The 25,496-nt window shown below is 52.4% G+C and overlaps 9 protein-coding genes across 9 annotated transcripts; 6 read left to right on the top strand and 3 right to left on the bottom strand.

The window, feature by feature from the left end:
* Positions 1-239: 239 nt before the first annotated feature.
* On the top strand, positions 240-949 carry CONPUDRAFT_94338 (uncharacterized protein; the record flags this gene model as incomplete). The annotated part of the gene is made up of 1 exon (XM_007764823.1): positions 240-949. A coding segment is annotated over one exon (705 nt), but the record flags the coding sequence as incomplete, so codon positions are not given.
* A 721-nt stretch (positions 950-1,670) lies between these two features.
* Positions 1,671-2,354, bottom strand: CONPUDRAFT_148188 (uncharacterized protein; the record flags this gene model as incomplete). Its single annotated transcript, XM_007764822.1, has 1 exon — positions 1,671-2,354. The coding sequence occupies one exon, from the start codon at positions 2,352-2,354 to the stop codon at positions 1,671-1,673; it is 684 nt and encodes a 227-aa protein (XP_007763012.1).
* A 3,433-nt stretch (positions 2,355-5,787) lies between these two features.
* CONPUDRAFT_45019 (uncharacterized protein) lies at positions 5,788-6,585 on the top strand (the record flags this gene model as incomplete). The annotated part of the gene is made up of 1 exon (XM_007764298.1): positions 5,788-6,585. A coding segment is annotated over one exon (798 nt), but the record flags the coding sequence as incomplete, so codon positions are not given.
* Positions 6,586-6,995: 410 nt separating this feature from the next.
* CONPUDRAFT_94334 (uncharacterized protein) lies at positions 6,996-9,944 on the top strand. The gene is made up of 8 exons (XM_007764821.1): positions 6,996-7,258; positions 7,333-7,807; positions 7,877-8,082; positions 8,137-8,298; positions 8,351-8,475; positions 8,544-8,821; positions 8,871-9,100; positions 9,153-9,944. The coding sequence occupies exon 8, from the start codon at positions 9,164-9,166 to the stop codon at positions 9,917-9,919; it is 756 nt and encodes a 251-aa protein (XP_007763011.1). The 5' UTR covers positions 6,996-7,258; positions 7,333-7,807; positions 7,877-8,082; positions 8,137-8,298; positions 8,351-8,475; positions 8,544-8,821; positions 8,871-9,100; positions 9,153-9,163; the 3' UTR covers positions 9,920-9,944.
* Positions 9,945-10,242: 298 nt separating this feature from the next.
* On the top strand, positions 10,243-11,148 carry CONPUDRAFT_140796 (uncharacterized protein). Its single transcript, XM_007764820.1, has 3 exons — positions 10,243-10,268; positions 10,331-10,544; positions 10,698-11,148. Exons 2-3 carry the CDS (start codon positions 10,341-10,343, stop codon positions 11,088-11,090), a joined length of 597 nt encoding a protein of 198 aa, XP_007763010.1. The 5' UTR covers positions 10,243-10,268; positions 10,331-10,340; the 3' UTR covers positions 11,091-11,148.
* Positions 11,149-11,317: 169 nt separating this feature from the next.
* CONPUDRAFT_140795 (uncharacterized protein) lies at positions 11,318-12,637 on the bottom strand (the record flags this gene model as incomplete). The annotated part of the gene is made up of 1 exon (XM_007764819.1): positions 11,318-12,637. The coding sequence occupies one exon, from the start codon at positions 12,635-12,637 to the stop codon at positions 11,318-11,320; it is 1,320 nt and encodes a 439-aa protein (XP_007763009.1).
* A 720-nt stretch (positions 12,638-13,357) lies between these two features.
* CONPUDRAFT_94328 (phosphatidylserine decarboxylase) lies at positions 13,358-15,713 on the top strand. The gene is made up of 6 exons (XM_007764818.1): positions 13,358-13,698; positions 13,752-13,927; positions 13,979-14,212; positions 14,273-14,873; positions 14,927-15,087; positions 15,156-15,713. The coding sequence occupies exons 1-6, from the start codon at positions 13,446-13,448 to the stop codon at positions 15,426-15,428; spliced, it is 1,698 nt and encodes a 565-aa protein (XP_007763008.1). The 5' UTR covers positions 13,358-13,445; the 3' UTR covers positions 15,429-15,713.
* Positions 15,714-15,950: 237 nt separating this feature from the next.
* Positions 15,951-20,926, bottom strand: CONPUDRAFT_86188 (oligopeptide transporter; the record flags this gene model as incomplete). Its single annotated transcript, XM_007764817.1, has 32 exons — positions 15,951-15,972; positions 16,028-16,107; positions 16,169-16,207; positions 16,265-16,289; positions 16,343-16,403; positions 16,470-16,501; positions 16,557-16,592; positions 16,655-16,720; positions 16,844-16,937; positions 16,992-16,993; positions 17,050-17,145; positions 17,213-17,242; positions 17,309-17,463; positions 17,517-17,574; positions 17,626-17,649; positions 17,710-17,773; positions 17,829-17,945; positions 18,007-18,120; positions 18,178-18,200; positions 18,259-18,402; positions 18,635-18,683; positions 18,751-18,779; positions 18,843-18,880; positions 18,954-18,969; positions 19,100-19,118; positions 19,288-19,341; positions 19,427-19,447; positions 19,546-19,770; positions 19,873-19,927; positions 19,988-20,023; positions 20,243-20,605; positions 20,783-20,926. 32 exons carry the CDS (start codon positions 20,924-20,926, stop codon positions 15,951-15,953), a joined length of 2,331 nt encoding a protein of 776 aa, XP_007763007.1.
* Positions 20,927-21,491: 565 nt separating this feature from the next.
* CONPUDRAFT_68674 (uncharacterized protein) lies at positions 21,492-23,676 on the top strand (the record flags this gene model as incomplete). Its single annotated transcript, XM_007764454.1, has 3 exons — positions 21,492-21,681; positions 21,713-22,173; positions 22,240-23,676. The coding sequence occupies 3 exons, from the start codon at positions 21,492-21,494 to the stop codon at positions 23,674-23,676; spliced, it is 2,088 nt and encodes a 695-aa protein (XP_007762644.1).
* Between the last annotated feature and the right edge of the window lie 1,820 nt (positions 23,677-25,496).

Here is a 25,496-nt window from a genome sequence, read left to right as displayed (position 1 = left end):
GTTTCGAAGTCATAATATACATTGCTTCTCGCTGAGGCGAGTGAATACTCGTTCCAACCAGTTTCCTATTAGCGCTCACACATTTCTATGATGCGTCTTCAGATGTATAATATCAGCCTTTTTATCTTCATCCCGTAAATCCCACTTCTCCTTACCGAAGGTGATAGCATCTTACCTTGTCGCATACGGACACTACTAAGGCGCTGATGTCCTAGGACTACTAGCTCAACATGAGCGGCCCTATGAACATCATACTCTTTGGCGAAACGGGCGCAGGCAAAAGCTCCATAGTAAACATGCTCGCCGGATACAACGTCGCAAGAATCTCGAGCAAGGCCGAGGGCTGCACGTTCAAGTGGGACCGCTACCCCGTCGAGATCAGCGGCAAGCACTACAACATCTTCGACACCGCGGGGCTCGACGAGGGCGAGGAAGGCACGATGCCGGCCGAAGACGCGGTCGTGCAGCTCTACCAGCTCATCACGAACGTCGAGGACGGCATCAGCCTGATCGTGTTCGTCATGCGCGGACCGCGCATCAAGGAGGCGGCGCACAGGAACTGGCGCCTCTTTTACGAGATCTTCTGCCGGCAGAAGGTGAATGGCTCGATCATCATCACGGGCCTCGAGCAAGAGGAGGACATGGACGATTGGTGGCCGGAGAACAAGGGGCACTTCTACAGCTACGGTATGCGTCCGTTTGGCGCTGCGGGTATCACGGCGACTCCGGGAAAGTTGAAGGGGAGTAGGTGTATATATCAGGAGGAGTATGACGAGTCGACGTCGAAGATTAAGAAGATGATCAGGGAGCATGCGATGCCGGATCCGCAACGGATTGACAAGATTGAGTGGTTCACGGATGTGCTGTGGCTCGGTTGTGTAAAGGTGGGTAGGAAGAGCACGGATGAGGTTCGGCGGCTAGTAGACCGATGCGGGATGTCATCGGAGGAGGCAGAACGTCTCGCAAATAGGCTTAGTAGTGTGTAGGTTCTTGACTGAATTCTTGATTCAGTACTTTGTAATGTACTAGTGTGTTCGTCGAAAAGTTAGCAATCTCTCGTTACAAGTAGTGGTCAGAGGAACTAAGTCAAGGGGTGTTTACGAGATATGGGAGTAGTACTTGAGTGTAAACCACGAGTCCAACTCGCCTCCACTAACCACCCTCCAGTCTCTTCCTTTCAAGGTTTGGCATCAATGAGTTGCCTAGAAACCGGACAATGATACTGTTTGGTATGTATTCAGACATTCAAGAGCAATATCGATAGTCGAAGTCTGGCTACCAGTGGCACTCCTTGATGGAAAAAAATAAATCATGTGCGGTAGTCGTACAACTTGAACGTGTGTCTCGTTTCTCGCTACGCCTAGCATCCACGCCGTACGGAGCCTCCCTTCACAAGTAAGTCATCGCGTGAGTGCCCCATTGTCGCAAGTGACGCCAAAAGTAACCCCAACCCCCCGACCCGGAGTCCCTAGCGTGTTGTCCGCCACCGAAATATTCCATGAGGCCCCCGCCGTTCTCCCCCATACAACTGTTCTCGTACTCTCTACTGATATTCTTCCAGTCTTCATCTTCCAATTCTGGTGCGGATTCAAGATGATGTTTATGGATCAGTTCCCCCACCAGTTCCTTCGATAGCGCATACTCTTCTTCGAAGACGCGCTCTCCCGACTTCATCTTCTTTCCCTTCGTCGTCGTGACGCACGCGTGGCCCGAAAAAAGTGCAGTCCATTTAACTGCAGGTCTTCCTCATTCTCCACCCACCATTTCTCCATCGGGCTCTCGTTCTCCAAGCCCGTCACAACGAGGACAATCGGAACCTTCCTCTGACATATGACGCGTTGGAAGATCTCGTAGTTGATCTTGACGATGCCGCGGAACCGGTTCCCGCGCAGGACGTACACAAGTAGGTTGACGCCGCCCTTGAGCTGCTGAAGAAGCTCCACTAACTTCTCGCAAGCCTTCTCTTCGGACACTGTGCCCTTGGAGCCCTCGTTAAGCCCCGCGGTATCCCACAGGATGTACTCCCGATTGTCAAGGGTGACCCTGTAGCGCTGCGTCTCGAATGTACACCCGAGGGCTTGGTTCGAGACTGCGGCTGGTTCCACTGCACCTTCGGAAAGCATGTTCACAAGAGAGCTCTTTCCGACCCCAGATTCGCCGAAGATAATGATATTTGGTGCGTGGGGGGCTGCTCCTCCAGTGGCCGAAGGTTTCGCTAGGGATCCGGCAAGATGGCTGTACTGTACTGCGCCCTGGGCGTGAACGTAGCTCTGCTGACATATCTCCGGAGCGGTGAGGCCGCCGAGGCAGGCTGAGGATGGATCTGGGTGAAATTCACGTCCGAAAGGGCGCATCTTCGATAACAATGTACGCCCCCCGTTGCTATTGAACGACTGACCAGAGGCGTCGTATGGGGATTGAGCCGACGATGGTTGATGTCCATACTGAATATCCTGTCCAGACCTTATGACAACGAAAGACTCGCTATCACTGTCTCTCGCTGGTATAGTCTGTCACGCCACAGTTCGTATGGTTGAGTTCTTCATGAAATTTTGCAAGGCACAAGTGACTCACTAATGTGTCAGCTTCGTCGGCAACAACGTTGTAGGCTGGGCGCTGCGGAGACGATCGTTGAAGTCCATTGTGAGGCTTTCCTACTTCCTGCTCATATCCACTGGATGAAGGTCTCATTAACGAATGCAATCTCCAACGCTGCTAATTTCCTCAAAACCCTCACTTTGATGGTATTATGGGATCACTGTTGTTTTTCCCTGTTTTATTCGACATAGTCTGTCAAGTGAATCAGATTATATGCTCCGGTGTCCTCCGAGATGACCAATTGTGCTAACCATAGTATTGAATAAACACTTCGCCGCAGATACTTTACTGACCGATGAAACAGGCTCCTGGGATGGCTTATCCGAGCTCATATAGACGGAGCGAACTCTCTGGGTCCAGGAGTCAGAGCCGGACCTTACATCACTAAATGGGTGGGAAAAGTTTGACCGTTATACCGAGTGATCACCGTTATAATATCGTTGTCGAGACAGTTTTGTATGATCACGAATGGTGACGCATTCCCATTGAGTGAACATATCGTTACGGTGTGGCAGTGAATTTCGGCCGAACACCATGTCGCGGACACTTTACCATTGATCAAAATTGATGATCTTGCTCGTACATTTGTTAGTCGAATATAAAATACGGAGACCATCTCAGAAACAAAATTATCATTGAGCGATAACTTCAACTGCATATGGCAGCCACCGCTTTAGGTAGACACGAACACTAACGAACAATACAAACGGTAGAGATTCGAATACCAGCTGACCTTTACAATGATGCGAAGCCGGTCGCGTTAGTGAGAGCCTCGTCTTCACCCAAAAAAAGCCCTTCATCTCCTTCTTCATCGCTGGCATCAAGAAATCCCCTCAGGGATTATGAGCGGTTGTGGGAAATGCAAAGCGTGGGAGTAGTTATGGGTTGGTTATGCGCGGTTGTCTACACGTCTGTTTCGTTTGTTGATTATGGACCAGCCGTCCGTGACGCTGTTGATTATCGATATCTCTCGCATACAACCAATATGAATCGATTTTCAACAAATGCAGCCCGCCGCGAACGCTTGTGATAGTTATGCACGCATGATGGTAAGCTTTCACTGGTAGACGTCCTCTAAGACCATCTACGCACCACGACACAACCGACGCGGGCCCATCTGCCTTCGACCTCATTCCTCGCCGCATTTCCACTGCCTGCCTCTAAGAGTCCCGACCATCTGTTCGTCTACCCCACACTACTGCCTACGTGCCGTGGTCACGTCTACCCTGCTCAATATGTTTCGAAACAACACCAGGTGCATATGTGGGACACGCCTTGCTACTGAGCAAGGGTACTTGTCTCACATAAGCACCTGTGCGGTGGTCCCTACAACATTCTGCGAGGGTTTGTGAGCGTGCCGGTGTTGTACCCACTTTTGAGCCCCACAAGAAGCCTCGCCTTAGCAATCAACGTGTACCCAAGGAGCAGCACACAAGCCGATCTCAGCGCAGTGCCTATTCTTCTCAAGTCTCTACTCCTAGTCCTGGGCCCTCTGAAACATCAACAATGCAGGAGATGCAGATGTCGGCGTGCGGGATGGAGGGTTTGGCTTCCAATTCAGAGGTGCGTTTGCTTGTTTGTCCTACTGTGAATAGTGCAGGGTATCACCGCTCTCTGTCAGAGTGAGGTTGTACACCACTCCGGCGTTGGTCTGGCTCGGGATGCTCAGGAGAAGCGGAGAAGCGGACAGAGGACGGTTTGGGATGCTCGGGAGAAGCAGAAAAGCGGATAGAGGACAGCTCGGGATGCTCGGGAGAGGTAAAGAAGCAGAGAAGCGGGACAACGTGAAGGGATAAAGGTTGGAATGCATGGTCGCCGACATGTATATATGGGCGACCTCTCGCCTCGCTTTCCCCCATCCGCATGTACTACTGCGTATGGGGTCTAATATACTACAGCTTCTAACACCCACGTCCTCCGGTAGCAAGGCACCAGCGAGTGCTATCGAGTCCGACCTCTCCTCAATTGAAGAAGATCCAGTGCCGGCGCCAAAGCCTGCCATTCGAACCAGGGCAAAGAGTGCCAGGATCAGTACAGGGGGAAAACCGCCAGCAAAGAGGACTGGCAACTAGGTATGTTATATCAGTGTATCACTGCTTCATTTCGCTCACGTCCCCTCCATTCCCCGAGATTGTTTGTCCCGGGCCTGTGTTCGCCCAAATGTATGTTTTTATTTTCTTGCTCCCTTCCAACTGTCGCTTCACGGTCTATAAGCTTTAATTCTTTCCTTGTACTTCCTGCGCTCGTCTACTGCTGCTCCTCTCGTGTATCATCATTGCTCTCATGCTGCTGCTCTCGTGTATTAACCTTGTTCATCGCTTTAACCTCGAATAATGCTACATCATGTACTATATAATGTTCACAATAAATGTCTTGTCATTGGAATCATGGGCGAGATTGCGAGTCCTCATTATATGGTCTGAGTTTTTATCATACGGCATAAATCACTAGTCGTTCTTATCATGTAATTATCATGCAGGCTCCGTCAGCGGTAAGATAGCCATCAATATTATAATATCATCCGTGATCTGACCATTTCACCATCTGATTTTGGTCTGATTTCCCATATGTTAAAAACGGACTTTACGCTCCACTCGTGCTGGAGATTCGAAATATCATCAAGGTACGGTGTCAGTTATAACGGATTCTACTACTGCTCATGTACTTATATTCGGTCCGCCCATTTAGTGATGTACTACCTCACAGCGTGTCACGGGCACATCGCTAGTCCTCGCGAAAACCTCGTTTTCGTCTTTGCCCCACTAGTAACATTTTCACAGATCCACGCTCATGGTTTTCGGCGACAAGCCGCATGATGTTCAGGCGTTCAAAGGCTATCTTTAGCCTTGACACTCAGAGCGCTCAGATCCCATCCTGATTTGACTGAATCAAACGGCGTTCTCATCTACCACATGTAGTAACACGCCGTTCATTTGATGCCACCTCAGCCTCATGGGATGCCGTTGTGCCAGTGGATTATTGCTGGTGCTATCTTAAGAGCACTTACCCATTCTTTCATCGCATAGGCCTCACCAACGCAAGCAGCGACTCTCAATCTCACCAGAGATACGTTCAGCCGTCGCGAATGTATCTTGACAATCCAAGTAGCTCCCCATCCTCCTCCCAAGGTAACGCATCGTCACCTTTGTGGCATTTGCTTGCGCTTACATTGGTCTTTTGGTAGCTGGAGTCCATACGAGTCCCCTAAACGTTGTCCTCTTCGGGGAAACTGGCTCAGGCAAAAGCTCTATTATCAATATGCTTTTAGGCCGACAAGCAGCGGACACGTCTAGTCGAGCCAAAGGGTGCACTTTCAGCTGGGAATGCTACAACGTTGGGATAGGTGGCGAAACATACGGTGTCTACGATACTGCTGGCTTAGACGAGGGGGAACAAGGCACGATCGCCGCCGATGACGCGATTGTGCAGCTTTACAAGCTTCTGACGAAGCTCGAGGACGGTATCAGCCTCATTATTTTCGTGATGCGTGGCCCGCGCATTAAGAAGTCGACTTGCAACAACTGGCGTATCTTCCATGACGTTCTCTGTGAGAAGAAGGTCAGGGGTGGAATCATCGTAACTGGCCTTGAGCAGGAGGAGAGGATGGACGATTGGTGGCCGGCGAACAAGGAATATTTCCACGACTACGATATCAACCCGTTCGGCGTCGCTGGGATCACGACAATCCGGGGCAAGGTGAAGGGAGGCCGATACATTTTCCAAGAAGAGTACGACGAGTCGATGCTCAAAGTCAAGAAGCTGATCAGAGACTACGCGATGTCAACGCCACATCACGTTGACAAGATCGCTTGGTTCGCGGATATAATTCTCTTTGGATGCTTTCGGGTGACTACGAAGGACACCGCTGAGATCAAACGTCTGGCAGATCGGTGCGGAATGTCATATGAGGAGGCGAGGCAACTTGCGGTCAAGCTCAGGGGTAGCAAGCGTATGGGCCTTTTTGAGTGGCTAGTGTCTTCGAGTTAGTCGTATCATCCATTGTATAGCATGCAGTTCAGATTTATCCCATACTTGATGCTTGATCTGCACCATATTCTTCCTATATCGCACCTACTAGCCCCGCTTCAAGTTAACTGGCACTCATACACATCACGGTTAGCGACTTAGCTAGTAACGTGCTTTTGTATTGAGCTAATTTGTTCCGCTCACCGATGGTTTGAGGTGGAAGAATAGAGTTTCATCTGACAGTGTAACGAATACCTTGACATGAAGGTTGCTTGAAGAGGGACGCAGCAGGATGCATCCTGGCGCGATCAACAGTCCCACGTGGCTCACCCAATTGGAGCGGAACACTGATATTGTCACCCAAACCAAACCCAAGCAACGCGACAAATCACTCGCCTTCCCCTGCTTTCCTCGTCCTAGAATCGTTTACGAGGACTTGCACTCCATCGACCCCTTGCTGTTACACAAATCAAAGGAACTGGCTGCGTCGATTCTAGAATTTACCAACTACCTGCTCCTTTTACGTACAGCGCTCCGGCCTTGGCCCCAGCTCGCGCCAAGAGTCCCGGCCGATGCTGCCTCTTCCCCGCACTTCCTCTGCTTTCCAGCATACTCATGAGACTCCCTCCATCTCCCATCCGGCTGCGAGTGTAATCCGTGCTAACGTTCTTCCAGTCCTCCTCCCTCAGCGCCGGTGCGTATCCAAGACTTTTCTCCCTGACCAACGACCTTACCATATCCTTTGACTGCGCGTACTCTTCTTCGAAGAGGTGCTCCCCCGACGTCGCTTTCTTACCCTTTGTTGTAGTAACGCATGCGTGCCCGTCAAACACCAGCCCGTTGGCAGCCAAGTCTTCCCTGTTATCATCCCACCAATCCTCCATCCGATCCTCATTTTCTAGACCCGTCGCGACGAGCACGATAGGGACCTGCCCGTGGAAGACGACGCGTTGGAAGATATCGTAGTTGATCTTGACGATGCTCCGGAACCGGCTCCCACGCACAACATACACGAGCAGATGTACTCCGCCCTGGAGCTGCTTCAGGAGTTCAACCAACTTCTCGCACGCCTCGTCCGCTGTCACTGAGCCCTTGGAGCCCTCATTGAGCCCCGCGGTATCCCAGAGCACGTACTCGCGCTCGTCGATGGTGACTTTGTATGGCTCCGTCTTGAAGGTGCATCCAAGCGCCTGGTTAGAGACTGCTGCAGGCGCGTTATCGTCGCTAGAGAGCATGTTGACTAGTGAGCTCTTGCCAACGCCTGATTCGCCGAAGATGATTATGTTCGCTGATGGAAGCTTGCCTCCAACAGAAGATGCTGCAAGGGAATATTGGTCGTGCAGGCCTGCATTTGTTGCGGAAGTGGCCATCGCACGAAGTGTAGGCGGCAGGGGATGGTCGATAAGGGTGGGAGATAGTGTTGGCCCTGCTGCCTGATCGGTCTGGGTAGCATCATGGGCACGATGAGGGGAGAGTTGATGTGCCGTTGGGAGGGAGCTGTCGGATGGGCTGAAGGACGTAGGTGGTACTTCTCGTCCGTGCTGATTGTGACCTGACGATGCGTCGTTCAAGGCGGGTTGGCAATTTGGTGCTGGAGTAGACGCGGTGTGAGGTGCAGATGGCAATGGTTTGGAAGGGTAGGCTGTAGTCGTGGATGCAGAGCCTACTGTGTCCTGACCAGGCTGGATGGTGACATCGGCGCGAGCGGGAGCTACGTTAGATGAGGCAGGGAAGGTGGGTGGACCTCCTTGAGCTTGCTGTCCGTACTGATTATGACCTGACGAAGCCCCAAATGTGGCCCCGCTGTTACGATTTGAAGAGTGGCTATATGCGTTGGGACGTGACTGCGTCGAATTTGCTGAAGGGGCATTGGGCTGAACGTCTGACTGTATGCTGTGCCATGCGTTGCTGGTACGGCTTTCTGTCGACATAGTCTGTCCAGGGAAGTCAACACCGTTCTGCGTTGACGCTGATTGCAGGATGGGGTCCTCACCAGGGTAGTGCTTCACCACGTAGATGCCAAACCCTGCGACTCTGTAATGTCAAAGATAAGGGGGTCTCCCGAACCCTTGGCAGGTGACCTTTACTGATGACAGTGGGACGCCTGACTAGGAAAGCTCTAAGACTTGGTGTCCTCGTGTAAACCTTGTTATCCCATCTTCTATTGTCCCTCGGGTGGCTAACTCAATTGTAATTTCCGTTAGGCGCTGGGGCACCCTCATAGCTGGTGTACCCGGGAACTCCTTCTCTTCCGCATGTACGTAGTACCCCATCTATTTGGAAAGTTCGCTGATGGTATGGATCAGCCGTGCCCCATAATGTCATACATTTGAGCGCTGAAAACCTCGCCCCATTGACTCTAGCAGTGCTTTGTACGTTCTTGTTCGGGATGAGATACAGCCGCTTCTATCCGACATCGCCACGACTGTTAACGGGTACCACTGGATGCAACATCCTTTTTTGTGAATCACCTCGACGGTGTAAACCGAGGCGTCCGTGTCTTGATACCGCAGACATCACCCTTTTCGCTCTGAAGGTAGCGGTTTCTTCGCTTCGAGGTATGTAGGCGTAATTGACAATACCCACAGATCCGTTTGACATGAGCCAACCCTTGAACATCATTCTGTTTGGCGAAACCGGCGCCGGCAAGAGCTCTATCGTAAACATGCTCACCGGACATCCAATCGCTGAGATCTCCAACGAAGCCCAGGGCTGCACGTTCAAGTTCGACTGGTACCCCGTTGACATTGGCGGCGAAACCTACCGCATCTTCAATACTGCGGGGCTCGACGAGGGTGTCGAAGGCACGATGCCGCCCGAGGACGCGATCGTGCAGCTATACCAGCTCATGACGAATCTCGAGGGTGGTATCAGCCTCATCATCTTCGTGATGCGAGGCCCGCGCATCAAGGACGCGTCGCAACGCAACTGGCGTCTTTTTTATGAGATCTTCTGCAAGCAGCAAGTAAATGCAGCTATAGTCATTACTGGACTCGAACAGGAGGACGACATGGACGACTGGTGGCCGAGGAACAAGGCGCATTTCTACAGCTACGGGATGCGTCCGTTCGGCGCGGCAGGCATTACGGCGACTTTGGGGAAGAGGAAGGGGAACCGGTACCTCTTCCAGGAGGAGTACGACGAGTCTGTGGCAAAGGTCAGGAAGCTGATCCGCGATAACGCGATGCCGAACCCGCGTTGTATCGACAAGGTCGAGTGGTTCGCGGACGTGATGTTGCTTTGGTGTATTCCCGTTGGTCAGAAGAGTACGGCTGAGGTGCAGCGATTGATAGACCGATGCGGCATGTCGCAGGACAAAGCGGGGCGCCTCGCGCGGAGGCTTAGTTACGTGTAAATACCTGCGAGCGAGACTATTTTTCACCGTAATAGTTGTGTGCATGTCAATCAACACACTGCCTCCGTTCATGTCCTTTCAAATGCCTTGGGAGATAATGAGGCTTACGGCAAACATGAGGTGTTTGTGGCGATAGAGTTTCAGTCCCTAGACTAGGGACTACACGTAACGGCGGGGTTCTAGATCGCCATTTGACGAGATATACATCCGAACGGGAAGAAAGAAGTAAAATCCACAAGGCAAGTTGATAAGGACAGTCTGAGCGTTTAGCTGGTCGACTGAGTAATACCTCACGAGCATCAGCACACCGTTGACCGTCAATACGAGTTGAGTCATTCCTTCAGGATAGGTAAGTGTCAACCACTCGAGGTACTCACCCCAGTACATCCGCCTCAGACTGACGCTAACTAGTAGGCCAGTCATGCCCGTAAACGTCGTTATCTTCGGCGAGACAGGCGCAGGAAAAAGCTCCGTAGTCAACCTCGTCCTCGGGAGAGACGAGGCCCCCGTCAACAGCAGCGCCATCGGTGTCACCTTCGGCGCAAAATCGTATTCCGTCGATCTAGACGGACGCAGCGTGCGCCTCTTTGATACTTCCGGGCTCGATGAGGGTGACGAGGGCTCGGTGAGCCGCGAAGATGCGATCGTGCAGCTGTACCACCTCCTCACGAGCTTGGATGACGGCATCAGCCTGCTCGCGTTCGTTATGCGCGCGCCGAGGATCAAGCAGGCGCATGTCAATAACTGGAGGATATTCTGTGACGTCGTGTGCAAGCAGCGCGTGCCTGCGATTATCATCATCACGGGCTTGGAGAACGAGGAGCCGATGAGTGGGTGGTGGACGCATAACAAGGAAGCGTTTGACAGGTATGGGATGTTTCCCAAGGACGTCGCGTGTGTCACTGCGACACGGGGAAAAGAGAAGAGCTTCGGATACACCTTCGGGGAACAGTACTCCGAATCAGCGACGAGGGTTCGACAGTGCATTGTGAATGCGGCCCTTTCACGTCCGCATCAGGTTGATAAAGTGGAGTGGTTCTCGAGGATGTACATCTTGGGCTGTATCCCGAGTGGAGAGTCAGAAGCAGAAGAAGTCAGACAGCTGGTTGAGAGATGTGGTATGTCTCGAGAAGAGGCAGAGCGGGTTGCTAGGAGGCTAGACAGGCTTTAGTTTTGCCGGTGTTGATGACTCTTTGGATACATAAAATAGCAGTTATTCTTAATCGTCCTACGTCAATAAGTGATTGGTAAAAGCAAGGGTAAAAGGGCAAGCCACCACATATACAGCTAGCCGTGGGGTGGGTAAACCTGACACCAATACAACACTACTGTACCACTGCTGTCAAAGCATAACTACGATGCTAAGTATTATCAGCGTTTCAAGCGACTGCAAAATGACTACTCGTCCGAGAATGAGCTACCGTCGCTATCATAAGCGCCGCCACTGTCGTATGCTCCATCACTATCATACCTTAGTGGTTTTCCCGAGCGCATCAGACCGACCTGATTGATAATGTGAACGGTCTGAAACACTTGGTCCCATTGAAAATCATCGTCGAACTCTCTCCTCTCAGGCTCCAGGGTCTCCTGCGAGTGTATGTCTACACTCCAGGACCAGATATCGCAGTTACAATTGCCGATTCCATGGTGAGGAAAGATATCGGCGAGGAACGCCGCCGCTTCTGGGACACTGGACGCCGTAATCCTCGAATCCAGGAGATTCAACGTGAATGGCCTACAGATACTAAAGTGTCCCAGATTCTTCATCTTGATGTCTTCCGCCAATACGCTGTCGCCATCAATGGCCACTGTCAACTTTTTCAGTTGGGGGAGCTTCTTCAACATATCCCGAAGGCCTCGAAGAGTCACTCGTGGCTGTATCGTCCAGCCTGTCAGCTCGTTGATCACGAGGGAATTGAGACCTGGCCAAGCTTCCGTCATCTGCAGGAGCGTGACGTCGTCCAAGCCAACCGCTCGCCGAGTGTCGATGTCTATGCTGGAAAGAGATCTGAAAGGGAAGAGGCTACGCATGTCGTCGATTTTGAAGAGAAGACCAGAGTTCCCTGACTCCGTGATAGAGAGATTGACCAAAGTACTTGTGTCGAAAGTGCTTGCCAATGATTGTCCTAAAGTAATAATCGACGTTTCAGAAACACGGTAAGCTAAGGCATTGAAGTTCAGTAGGGACAAGCGGCCTTGTGGCGGTTGAAGTGAATCTACTAGGCCGGCGATATCTGATAGTGTACCTCGGAGGGTGCGAAATCTGAACGACTGGATGGCCGGAAAACCGGGATCCCGAAGCCCAGCAAGGATTGGATTAGAGTATATGCGATAGCTGGGTAGGTCCATGTCTAACCGTCGAAATGATTTGAGAGATGCAAGGTGTTTCAGTGCGGTGTCGTTCAAAGAGACACATGTCAATTCTTCAAGGTCATGCCAGAGGCACACAGAGTCGGAGAACGCTGATGCCACGTCTTCTGAGTCATTCAACCCTTCTCCCTGCATGACTTTTAGCTGAGAGCACATGCCCAGAACGGTGAATAAGCGCAGGGAGGTTCCTTCCAGGGACACATTTCCTACATCCAAACTCAGGTGAACAACCGAAGGGCCAAGGAACTGTTTGATGAGCATGATGCGATCGTGAGTGAAGGCGGGGCTGGGGGTTGTGAAGACGTGCTTCGATTCTGTCAGTACCGCTTTTCTGAGTTTTGGGAACATTGTCGGAGTGGGACTGCAACAGAGCGCGAAAGATAAATCCGGAGTGATGTCTTCAAGTTCGTCATGTACTAATCTGATATGTAGCTTAACGACACGTGCCGAGTACTTGTAGAACACCTGCTAGTCGCTTAGCCGGAAGCGCCGTTTTAGCGTATAAGTCTACGAGCATGTGATAAGCACATGTACAAGAATTGAACGTTTGAAGGTTTGTGGATGTGACAATGGATATGCAACGACTTACTCTGCTGGGCCCTGAGCCGTACATATACCCAGGTCCTTCGGATGAACCGATGAGGTCGCCGGGAAGGCATTTTAGCAAGGGTCTCAATCCATCTAATCTAGACCATAGCACATCCAAGGCTGGGTCTGAGAAGATGCGGCACGTTCGGGCCAGGTTTGCTAGACTCGGAGAGTAGGGTTTTATTGATTGGAAGCAATCCGCGTGGTGGACATGCCAGAAAATGAGTAAGATGATCTCCTCGATTTCTAGAGCTGGATGCATGCTGTGAACTAGTAGATGGGGGCCTCTTGAAACGTGTTTGATCGATGGAAAGGGGGTGCACTGGGTATCAAGACGAAGGTGATTGAAGTTGACAGAGATAAGCCATGCATGCCCGCTGCTGTTGCAAAGACTTTGTTTGCGCTTGTTAGATTCTAAAGGTTTTGGCGTATAAAGACGCCGCTACTGCAGCCGAGGATGGACCTGGTCGCATTGGCCGTGTTTCGCTACGCTGCGGCTCGACCTTGTCCACCAACTTCTAGCGCGTGCACCTCGCCTGGCTGTTTTCCTGGTCAGCGCACGTCCTAGATGTTTTACAACACTATCAACAAGGGCAAGCGCCCTTTCCTCGCCGCCCATCGCGTTCTTTACTCTACCACATCCAAAGCGGCCAACTCGTCCTCATCCCTTCTGTCGCGTGTCTTTGTCAAGCACAGGATCAGTCTATCTGGCACAGTACGGTCGATCAAGAGGGGTAGTTTCAGACGCTCGTTCTCCGTAAGGAATGGGATACCGCCAGAGACAAACCCGCCCTTGCCGGACGCAAAGCTTCCCTTGTATAGTACGTGGAGGCCACCGGCGCGCACCACTTGTTTGCTGACCAGAACCACACAGGGAAGCTAGTCACTGCTTGGACGGACACCCCTACGAAATGGTACCCTCTCCCAATCGCTGTTGGTGCGCTTTTGCTAGTCGCTATTCAGTACCGGAAGAAGGCTGCGCGCGCGGAGAAGGAGGTCATGGTTGATGAGGACGGCAATGAAGTCATTAAGCTCAAGGGCCCTTGGCAGGTACGCCGTGTCCTCATCCAGCTGCTTGCAGGTCGCTCACTGGGGTATTAGGTACACGTCATTGGCGCTCTGCCGTTGCGGAACATGTCTCGGCTATGGGGATACCTCAACTCGTTGGAACTCCCCGTCTGGTTTCGTCCATATGGTTTCCGGCTCTACGCTTTCGCATTTGGTTGCAACCTCGAAGAGATAGAGATAGAGGACCTCACACGGTACCGCAGTCTTGGCGATTTCTTCTACCGGAAGCTCAAGGCAGGCGCTCGGCCAGTGGACAATGCTGTCATCGTGCGTCGCCTACTTTGAATCTCCCGTTTCTCTTTCGCTGACGTTCCAATATCTACACAGGTAAGCCCAGCGGACGGAACGATTCTTCACTTTGGCACAATCGAGAACCTGCGTGTCGAGCAAGTCAAGGGCATCACCTACTCCCTAGACGCCCTCCTGGGTGTCGAGCACGCCGACCCGCAGTCCCCGCAGTCCCCTTCTTCCACCGTCGTCGAGTTCCCGAACGACGAGCTCTCTGCCGTCGCACATCAGGAGTTCGCCAACGTCAACGGCATCGAGTACTCCCTCGACCAGCTCCTCGGCACGTCCCAGTCTTCCACCTCCGGTACCAACACACCCACCTCGACTACCGCCCCGTCACCGTTCAAGCACGCCCAAGACTCGGATACGGACCGGCCGGCGGTGCCAAGGAAGCACGGAGAGTCGTTTGACGCGTCGGTGGAGCAGGAGGGCCAGCTGCAGGACACGCTAGCGCACGACGCGTCGGTCGCGCGCGAGATGGGTATGCGGCCTGCGCTCGAGCGCAAGCGGAGCACGTCGGGCACGAGCGTGCGCGAGGGCAACTCGCTGTTCTTCACGGTCATCTATCTCGCGCCTGGCGACTACCACCGGTTCCACAGTCCGACGGCGTGGGTGGTTGAGAAGCGGAGACACTTTGTCGGTGCGTTTCTCCGAACTCTGAAGTCGTTCGCCAGGATCTGACTCTGCCAATAGGCGAACTGTTCTCGGTCTCTCCGTACATGGCCAAGCGTCTGCAGAACCTTTTCGTCCTGAACGAGCGCGTCGCGCTCCTCGGCCGCTGGCGATACGGCTTCTTCGGTATGGTCCCCGTCGGCGCGACCAACGTCGGTAGCATCAAGATCAACTTCGACAAGGTGCGTCTCATCCACCCCCTTTCATCCATCCAAAACACCCACTTATTCATGTACTTTTGCATGCACAGGCCCTCCGCACGAACGAACGCGGCCGTCCCCCTCCCCCGGGCACGTACACCGAAGCCGTCTACTCCGCCGCCTCGCCGCTCCTCAACGGTCAACCGCTCGCTCCGGCGGAGGAGATGGGCGGCTTCTGCCTGGGCAGCACGATCGTGCTCGTCTTCGAGGCGCCCAAGTCGTTCGAGTTCGCCATCCAGGCGGGGCAGAAGGTCAAGGTCGGCAACCGGCTCGGTGACGTCCCCGGGGCGTTTACGACTGTCGGCAAGGAGAAGACGGAGTAGAGACGGATCGAGAGGCGGGACGATAGTCCGAATCCTTTCCGTCGAAACGATCTTCTTTGGTTAAGTGATTTTACGACACATACCGATACACTACACCATACCACCACTACTGACCTTTTCACGGTCCCCGCCTCGCCCTCTCTGTTTACGTATGATACGCACGACTGGACAACCTGGCATCCCCATACATCCCGTCTTGGTTAATGCACCGTTTCTACAGCATATCACATCGTTTTGTCTATAGCATTTGCACTCGCCTTTGCAATCACACACATGCATGTCCGAACACCCTTGCATGGATCCAAAAAATGCCGGTACTGGGATAATGTCTCAACTTGAAAAAAAGAAAGCAAGCAATACAGTAAGTAGTGATAGATCTCCTCGTCCGCACGTCCATCCATCCCATCGCTCCGTCCATAGTACGAATACTGGTACAACATATGGTGTATATACGTGGATAATATAGGTCCTTATATCACAGCCCTCTAGATCGATCGCGGGTCTAGTACAAATCTACGAACGCTACCACGTCCCCGGAGACGGTCTGCGCCGCCAGTTAGTGACGGCGAAGTAAGGTGTAAGGTGAGGCGTGTACTCACCCGAACGTCTGACCAGGCTCCAGTGGTCGGACGGGCGTTCCGCCTCCAGCAGGCCCGTAGTCAGCGCCCATTGCGAAGACCTAGAAGGTGGAGCGCATTTAGAGACCAAGTAATGGGGACGTAGGTACGAGCGACGCTTACCGTGTTTCCCCACCATTGACCTATTGAGTTAGCTCCGATCTGTTGGGATACAATTAACATCTATTATGCTTCTTGACGGAATGAAAGATGACGTACAGTTCCATTCCGTGGGTATTGCAAGCTTGGTACCAGGAGTCAGCATTTGTCGAAGGCACAGTAGAGACCTAAACTCACCAGAAGAATATTACAAGCACAGATACAGCAAGGCCCGAGTCAAGCGCGGCGGATGTGACATCTGCATTGCCATGTTCAGCATGCGTTCGTGTCCAAGTCAGGCAACAAGGAACGAAGTATAACTCACAGTTGTACTTTGTCCACCACGAGAAATGTCGTCTGATAGATGTCAGTCAATCCGAGTACACTTTCACTACAAATAATATATATGCACCTTCGGAGTATATATTGGAAGACAAATCCGACGATGCTACGCACATATACCCGTCAGTGCCTGTCTCCTAGAGCATAACAAGTTAAAGAGCTACTCACGCCCATGGAACATAGTTCAGTGCCGTTGCTGGGGGTATCAAATACGTCCCGCTGAAGAGCAGAGGGCTATGAAACCGGCCGAAAGTCAACATTTCTTCTTATACAAGATGCCACAGAATGCCTTACAAGCTACAGTCACATGAAAATCAGTGAGCTATTCCGACGTTCAGCGAATAATTCATCACTCACTTGATATATCGCATGAAGCTATTCGGGTATTTCCTGACGATTATCCAGGGTATAACGGGCGCGACGGCGCCGACGAGGAAAAAAAAGAGGAGAGCTACGTCGCAGAGTTAAATATTGCGTTGTATCGACAGTTGGCGCATATGCTTACGACTACGATCGTCGTCAGACAATCAAGGTTGTCAGAATATAAACGAATCGAAGCTCACTGGTATATTTGTCCAGCCGAGAACTGCCTCTCCGGACCAATGACGCCCCAAATGATAGACGCAGACGAGAACACCTCCGTGTCCGGACAGATGAAGCTGTAAGCAAACATCCCATCGTCATTAGCCTATTAACGCAATGACGGACAAAGGTAAGCCGACTGACCCGTCTTTCTGTGTCGTCTGGCACATATCACTATCCGACCAGTCGCCAGATGAGTACTTGTAGCACGAAGCACGAAGAAAAACAGAGGAGACATACGGTACATGCGTAAACATCCACTCCAGCACCGCCAGCTGCGTCGTGCCGGCGACAACCGCGGCGACGATCTGGCACCAGAACATGCTCCGTGGCGGGATCTTCATATAGTGCCCGAGCTTGAAATCGGCCGTGAACGTTAGTGCTTGCGTCATTGACTACGCGATGCTAGTCAGAGACTATAGAAGTTATGTAAGAGAGAAGAACGCACGATGTATCCCCATGTCTTGAACATCATCATGGCTATTGGCTTGCCGGGGAGCGCGTACCTAAGCTCGACGTGAGCAAAGCAAACCCATTGTATAGAATAGAACACTCACCCTATGATAAGCTCCGTGACGACGCTGCATCATTGGCCAGTCAGCATCCCCACTTTCCCTGCACATCCAAACCGGAACACGCACTTGAGCCCAACCTGCTGATTCGTAATCGCCTGGATCATCCCGCACGGCACCAAATACGTGAACGCTACGTCCACCCCATTTAGCTTTCCATCATGAATATACGATCCCATAGCACGCACCGACACACAACGCAACAACGAACGCCCACACGGGCATCTGCGTCGGCCACAACTCGATGCTGATACACCCAAGCGCGAACGTGATCCCAAAGAGGAGGAAGTACCACCACTCGGGGACTAGCGCCCACAATATCAGCCTGTCTTTGCTTAAACAAGTCGACCAACGGAAGAAACGAACCTTGTGGGTACATGTTCATCAGGCGCGCGTGCACGTCCGCCTGCTCCCGGAGCGACCGTCGTGCCTGTCGCCACACTTGCTTGCGGAAGTATATAAACGCATGGACAAGCGTCGCTATCGGGCGTGCATGCATGAGCCAGCGTCATACGGCTTGGCTGAGAGATGGCTTACAGGTGATAGCTGCGAACGACAATCTTGACTCAACTTGATGAGTTCCTTTCCTTCGAAAGCGAGATATTCGGTTCGACTCACCCGTACGACAGCGCAAACGTCGTTGACAGAAACAACGGGCTGTACGACATGTACGCCTCCAGATCAAGCGTCGACTCCGGCGTGAGTATCCGCGAGACGTTGTACTGCTTCATCTCGTTGTCGTACGACGTCCTCGACGATATCCTGTGAAACACATCCCAATCCCGGTCAGCTCTCACGCCAACACGCGCAAGTACAGCAACTGACGGCATGTAGAGCGAGTACCACGTGTTCGTGAACTAAGTCGCCTTGGTTCAACATATCAAACCATGAGCAGGAGAACGCAGGCAGACGTACGTAGAGGGCCGGGGTGACTATCCCTGTATACAACTCATTATGAGCCACGCCAACTCGAAATGGGGAAAAAAACTACCACGTACAATAGAAAAACACAAATCCCGCAAAAACGTTGGCGCTCGCCCACCCTATAAAGGAGAAGCAGTCAGCTTCCGCACACCAACAGACCCAAGAAGAAGAAAAACGAGAACACACATGGCGTTGCAAGCGGCGACCCTATGTAACTAAAACAAAAATCCTCATTAGCCATCTCTCCAAAGACAATAACCTAGGAAAAACAAACGCACGATACCTGACTCCAATCAAACGTGATCACCGACATGCCCTGCAACACCCACACCACGTAAGCACCAGCACCAGCACCATCCATCAGCTCGATCCAGAAAAGGGAGACACACCATGCCGTGGAAATAGCTAAATGACCGCATACGAGGTACATCACGTCATGCCGGCGGACGAACGACAGAACACAATTAATCGTTGGACCCGGTCAGCGCCGAGATAAGGAGAGAAAAAGCGCGCACGCGACGCGATGATAACGTACCCAAAGAGCTGCGCGATTGCTATATTCCGCGTGTGTTCGTGTTACGCAAGGCAGAACGCCGCACCGCATGTGAGGAGGGCGTCAGTGAGAAGAAGCAGACGGTTCGAGAGGTGGCTGCGGAGCACGGGAATGTCCGGGGAGGAGACAAGGGGAGGGCGAGAAAGGGAAGGGCAGGGAAGGGAACGTACCGGTGTCATCCGGCCATATCCAGGTTACCCATGAGAACCAAGATAGTGCTTGGACTGCATGCAGCGAAGAATAGAAGACGGACGATAGGTTTGTCGGTCAGCAAGTGCACGCCGTCGGGTAAGCTATCGCGATACGCACATAAATACCCCGGAAAGAAGTCTTTATCCCATCAATCAACAAGTCGGGGGAGACAGTTCCAAAACGCAAAAGTCAGCCTATCTCCCAACAGAGGTAACAGGGAGTGGGGAAGCACGTACACCAGAAGAACGACCCCAGGAACACGAATAAGAAATATCGCTCGCGGCTGGGCCCGCTGTGCTGGCCCATGCCGGAGTAATGCTGCGAGTGCAGCGTGTTGAAGAGCGCACACTGAACGAGCGTTGCGGGCCAGATCATGCTCGGCGGCGTGACAAGGAAGCGGCGGGCGATGCCACCCGCTGAGAAGCCGATGAGCTGGGTCGAGAGCACAAGAAACCATTGATCTGAGGCCCGAAGTAAACAGGTGTGCATCAGTCAAATGTTAATCGTCGCCACAAGGCTGGGATAAGGCAGCCCGCCTCTCGCGAGATAGGAAAGGGACGTACAGCTGAAGTTGTAGCTTTGCTTGTAGGTGACGCGCTGCACAGCGATGATATCGGTCTATAATTAGCCGTGCGGGGTATCGGTGAGAACGAACACAAGATTTTCGTAAGCACGTACGGCATATGCGGACTGGGCGCCGACCGTGGCCATAATCTGTCCGAGCCGAGCCCGAGCCCCAAAGCCGGAGCGGCGAAACGCGGGGGTAACGGTGCACATGCAAGCGCACGCAGGGAAAGGTCCGGAGGGCAGAGCGAGCGCGTGGAGAGAGGCGCGAGAAACGAAGAAGAGGGAGCCGATAAGTGATACGGAACCACCAACGAGAAGGGGAAAGGGAGAAGGGGGGAGCGGGGAGCACGCGACCACGCCACGCACCGTTATCAACACATGCTCCTTAATCGTGAACGGGCCGGGGTTGAGCGCCACGCCGAGGACGCGCCAGCGGGGGACGTAGCGCGCCCAGAGGCGGCCGAGCGGGAAGGAGAGCAGCTGGGCGACGATGCCGGTGATGGGCACGGACGGGTAGCGGAAGAAGAAGAACTGGTTCACGCCTGGCATGAGGATCGCCCAGGCGAGGCCTATCGTCCACGTCCGAATGGTCGTGACGGGTATCGAGGGGTCGTCTGTGTTTGCCACTGCGGACCGCACTTCGGGGTATGGAGATTCGTCGTCGTATTCGATTTCTTGGAACTGGGCGGGGTCGAGATTGGGGTCGTCGAAGTAGGAGTTTTGGTATTCCTAAGTGGGTATATGCGTCAGTGGACGCGACTAGAGATAGGGACTACTGCAGGCGAACAAGCGGAGGAAGAACACTGACTGATATTGCCGAGCCTGTATGGAAGGTAGGAGAGTGTAATGAGCACAATTCCGAAAGAAACATGAGGAGGGATACGCACCTGGGGTGACTGGACGGACTATGCTCTCTGGTGCCCCGCGTTCTAGTTTCTGCCCCGTATCCGGATGTCCAAGATCAGATTCCAGCTTCTGTTCCGTATGATAGGTCGAGGAGCTTGGTGCCTCCGCGATGGGCTCGGGAGCCATTATGCCTGATGTCGGCATGGGCGGTGAGGAAGGGAGGACCTGTGTCGGTCGTTGTGGGTGGGTGCTTGGAGGGCAAGAGGTGGACTGAACTTGTTCCTGGAGTTATGGCTTGGGAATCCGGCGCAGCGGCACTATAAGCACTACAGCCCCCGAGGCGCCGTCGGTCCTGTCAAAAGTCTCTTCCCGTATCCGAGTCGCGTGCCCAAACTGACCTAGTCAGTCTCTACTTTGTCTGACACGTAATGAGTGAAACAGGAAAGCGTCGTAGAGCAGGGCCGAAGAGAAAACGAGCGGGCAGGAGGGCAAGCGTGCGGCAGGACGCCCATGGGTGGCTGTGCATGCCCTAGGATAACACTGGAGCATCTGCGCCGGTCCGGTCCAATCACAACTCCTCCCGCAGATTGAACCTCGTGCCTAGAGATAAAAAAGGATAATCTCCGCGACACCAAAATGACGCGACCTGTGGTGATCATCCATTTGCTGACTTGACGATCCAAGATGAACAAATTCACAACGCTCACACTTGGATAACACCCGTCGTGATTTATCCAGGGTAAGCCGCCTTTATGCTTTATTTTTCCCGATGATTGGGTTAGACAATGTTCTCCCTCCTTCACAACAGATCATGATGATGGCCTCCAAACGACCTCGTACGATATCGCCCATCAAGCCCACACGCTGGACCGGAAACAGATTCCGCTTGTTGCCCTTTCGTCCGCTGGAGATGAATCAAAGTAAGAAGTCATCCGAAGATGGATTACAGTCCTTGGTCAGTGAGTCCCAGAACGCCTATAAAAGCAACAGGAAAGCCATTACTGTGCAGTAGGCCCGGAGCTTTCACCCTTGCTCCTTATCTTATAACCTTGAATCGGCGCGTCGGAGGTGACTGCGAGACCATCCTCCTTCTCGTTCCCCAGAAAACCTCACCCTTCGAACTCGCTAGGTTCAAGCAACTTTCTGGTCACTTCCTTGCCAGCGTTCTGTACCCAGAGACCCGTGACAGTATGCATCCGAATCCTCTTCATATCGACGAAATTATCACCAACGTCCTTTCGTTTGTCCGCGAACCAGACCTGAGCGGAGATGACGCAGCCAGCCCGCACAGAGACCTTGCAGTCATGGCTAGAGTGTGTCGTTCCGTCTCCGAGCCGGCGCTGGACGTATTGTGGTCAGACCTCAGCAGCTTGTTCCCTCTGTTGCGATGCCTGCCCAACGACCTCATCACCTATTATCCATCCACCTCCCGATACTCCCGCGGCACCGCTGTAAGTCGCTTGTGCCAGTGATCCGCTTCGAATGCAGAAAACTAAACACCACTCCGTGTTGAACAGAAATTCGAACTAAGGAGGCGGATTAAGTGTGGAGATTGGAAGATTTTCTTCAAGTACGCGGCACGTGTTGTCAATCTATGCGCAAATTCTGCAGGCGCTGAATGCATTCCGCCCAAACTCTATCTTGCGCTTTGCATCCCTTTCACTTTAAACGCATTTCCTAAACTGCGGAGTCTACACTGGGTCGAGTCCCCGGAAACTTCGGCCATCGTCGAGCGTTGCATGTTCATGAGACAGCTACTCGTACCCTCTATAGTCGACCTTAACCTCGACTTCGTCGGTGGGGCAATGACGCCTCATGTCCTCAGCCTAGTCTCTATCTTGGGCGCAGTATGTCCCAACGTCAAAGTCGTACGGTTCGCCAGCCAAGATATTTCTGACAAAGCAGCAGGGGCATTTTCCGACGCTATATGCTCTTGGACCGCCCTCGAAGATGTACAATGCCACACTCTGAGTTTCACAGGATTACGACACCTTTCGTCCCTCGCTTCCCTTCGCAGTCTCAGCGTGGAAGTCCCCGATTTTCCCCCATACCCCCGAAATATATGGGGCACACCCAACGATCAGGTTTTCTCCGGTATTCACTCGTTCACTTTCGTCAGCGACTCCAGTGTGCTATCATCTATTGCTAAACTGGTGAATTCCCTCCAACAACGGCGTCTGTCACCCAAAAAGTTCACCGCAGTGGCAAAACTTGATTCAGGAGAAGGCGATGCCATGGTGCACTTGTTTGATTCGATTCTTAATACCTTTGATAGAGACGCCCTGACCGATCTCACAGTCGCGGAAAATGCGACTTCATCTCTCTCCTTCGTCAACCCCGACTCGTTTCGCTACATCCTACCTTTCCATAACCTAGCATTCGTCAACATTAAATCTGGTAGAAAGGTCCTCATGAAAGACAGCACACTACTCCAGTTGGCAGACGCTTGGCCGAACCTTGCGTCCCTGGCCATCAACCAGGAGTGTGGCTGGCGGATCCGGTCGAAGATCAGCCTTCATGGCTTACGGGAAATGTTGCAGAGGCTGCCTAGACTCGTGTACTTGGCAATAGCAGTCGACGGCGCCACCGTATGCCCACGGGACGTCGAGGTGAACAATCTCGGGCAGTTCAGCATTTACAGACCCTTCACTCTAGACTTGTTGGATTCGCGGATCGGCAAGAACGTCCGAGAGGTGGCTGGGTTTCTCGCCGACATGTTTCCTCTCCATGAAATAGGGCGAGATGATCGCACCATCCATGCCTGGCAAATCCAGTCAGACTCGGCGGAAACGGGCGAAAATGCGAACCTGTGGGAAAGCGTGGTTCGCACGGTTGGTATTATTAACAAAGTCAGTCTGAAAAGGCTACAGACGCAGCTGAGGTTCAATAGTGATGGAGACTATGACAATGACGGAGCTTACGATATTGACGGTATGATATTGCGGTCTGTATAGAAATAGTCAATTAGAGCTGCATTGCCAAACACACATATGCATGCTCGACAATGTATTATATGTACGCTCTGTATGAGGTTCTACAACTTGATCACTAGGATATAACCTCCTGCGACACTCCGTACGTGAACGTCGGTGGTCCATCAAGAGCAAGCGGCACCTAAGCTTACCAGAAGCCTCCGATCTCCAGCGTAATGTCCTCCCGATCGAATGGACAAAGCATAAGGTAACGTAGCACTACCTCAATGCGATGAAGGACCGGAGGCGAAGGAAGCGGATCACAGGGAAGGGGGTGAACGAGTCTAAACGGGCAGATGGTGGCCGCTCCTTCGCTTGAATGGAGTCTTCAGCTGGTCTTGTGCTTTCTCGTTGTCGTAGGTTTCGTCGGCTATACCGCCCCCTTCCGAGTCTGAAGGCACAGCATTCGATTTTTTGTATACGTCTTTCTCTGTATCTTCCTCTTGTGCGCAGACACGGGCTCCCTTGTCTGCATCCTACTTCCGCTTCCGCGGGCTGGGGATAGACGATGCCGAACAACCAGCATGCAAAAATTCGTCACCGCGTGCTGGAGTGACAACGGGTTGGATGCTACCGGAGTGTCGAGGATGAACGGTTAGATCTGGGACAGCCTCTACTATTGTCGAGGTTAGATGCGTTGCTGAGGATATCACTCCCGCGGATATCTTTAATAACAATTCGCTTTATTTGGTGATGGCCATGAAGCAGACAGATTTGATACATACACATACAGTACGCTCGCCTTCCAGTTCTTCTCGGACATTGGCATTTACGAGACCGATTTCTTTTGCGTAGAGCTTCCAAAGCTGTGTTTCATGCGAACATCGTGGTAGAGCAGTATGATAGACGTGGAGACACGATTGATGAATTGGCTCGAAAAATTTGCTCATAAGTCGGTATGCGTCAGATAATAGATCAATGACCAATCCTCGCTCAGACCATGACGTCCATGTCTATTTCAGAAAGGTAGTTAGATGAGTGAGGATTTCCTCATGCATTGTATCTTCATAACGCTTACTTTCATTACTTCGACTGTTTGCTGAAGAGATGTGATACACGTATCCAATACATCGATAACGGAAGCAGCCTCAATCCAGTGAAGGAGCTGTTCGCTGGAAAATGCTAGGAGAGCGTCGTAAAGCCTGGGGTCGGGTAAGGATTCGTATAAATGATCGGTCCAGTGAGTAACTGCGTAAGCGGTCGCGCGAGACATAGCTCTAGCTTGCCTCTCGGAGAAGTTTTCGATTTCTGTATGTGGGATCAAGGTTTCGCCAAGGCGACAAATATCTCTGGTAAGCGATCGCCCCATGCGTTCAAGACAGGCGGTGGCAAGGCGAGTGGAAGAGAGTTTGTAGTACTGATTGTTAGTGCCTAGTAAATATCTGCGGAGTGATGTGTAATGGATTGTCACAGGTTCATTGGTGGACGGCGCAGACACGACGGCCGCCATGGAATTGAGGATAGGAAGCACGTCATATAGCACGAGATGGGAAATGTCGCCAGCTGATAATGGCTCTCGTAAAGAAAGAACGAGGGAGAGAGCGGCCAATCCATCAGAAGGATTCTCCGACGAGCGAATGGCATCCTCGTATAGGTCGGATACCCTGCTTGACTCGGGGTCGTACAGAATATCGGTCAGAAAACTATAGAGTTCCGAGCAGCTCATCCCCTGCATCATATTCACTACCGTTGCTGCACCAACAAATTGCCTTGAAATCTTGCGCAAAAACGGTTGAAGTTGGGTTTCTAGGTCTTCGTGGCACCGACCTCCGTACTCGCGATCAATATCATTGACGGATGCC

This window comes from Coniophora puteana, assembly GCF_000271625.1.
Source record: "Coniophora puteana RWD-64-598 SS2 unplaced genomic scaffold CONPUscaffold_1, whole genome shotgun sequence".
In the NCBI taxonomy this organism is placed as follows: Eukaryota; Fungi; Basidiomycota; class Agaricomycetes; order Boletales; family Coniophoraceae; genus Coniophora; species Coniophora puteana.
The sequence above is the reverse complement of the archived record's forward strand: the minus strand, read 5'-3'. Positions and strand labels throughout refer to the sequence as shown.

Bases quoted from the DNA above. Each gene is read 5' to 3' on its own strand.
- CONPUDRAFT_94334 (XM_007764821.1), top strand. From the start codon at position 9,164: ATGAGCCAACCCTTGAACATCATTCTGTTTGGCGAAACCGGCGCCGGC.
- CONPUDRAFT_140796 (XM_007764820.1), top strand. From the start codon at position 10,341: ATGCCCGTAAACGTCGTTATCTTCGGCGAGACAGGCGCAGGAAAAAGC. The intron at 10,545-10,697 runs GTGAGCCGCGAA...GTGTGCAAGCAG, and splicing joins ATGAGGGTGACGAGGGCTCG to CGCGTGCCTGCGATTATCAT.
- CONPUDRAFT_94328 (XM_007764818.1), top strand. From the start codon at position 13,446: ATGTTTTACAACACTATCAACAAGGGCAAGCGCCCTTTCCTCGCCGCC. The intron at 14,213-14,272 runs GTGCGTCGCCTA...ATATCTACACAG, and splicing joins CAGTGGACAATGCTGTCATC to GTAAGCCCAGCGGACGGAAC. The intron at 15,088-15,155 runs GTGCGTCTCATC...TTGCATGCACAG, and splicing joins TCAAGATCAACTTCGACAAG to GCCCTCCGCACGAACGAACG.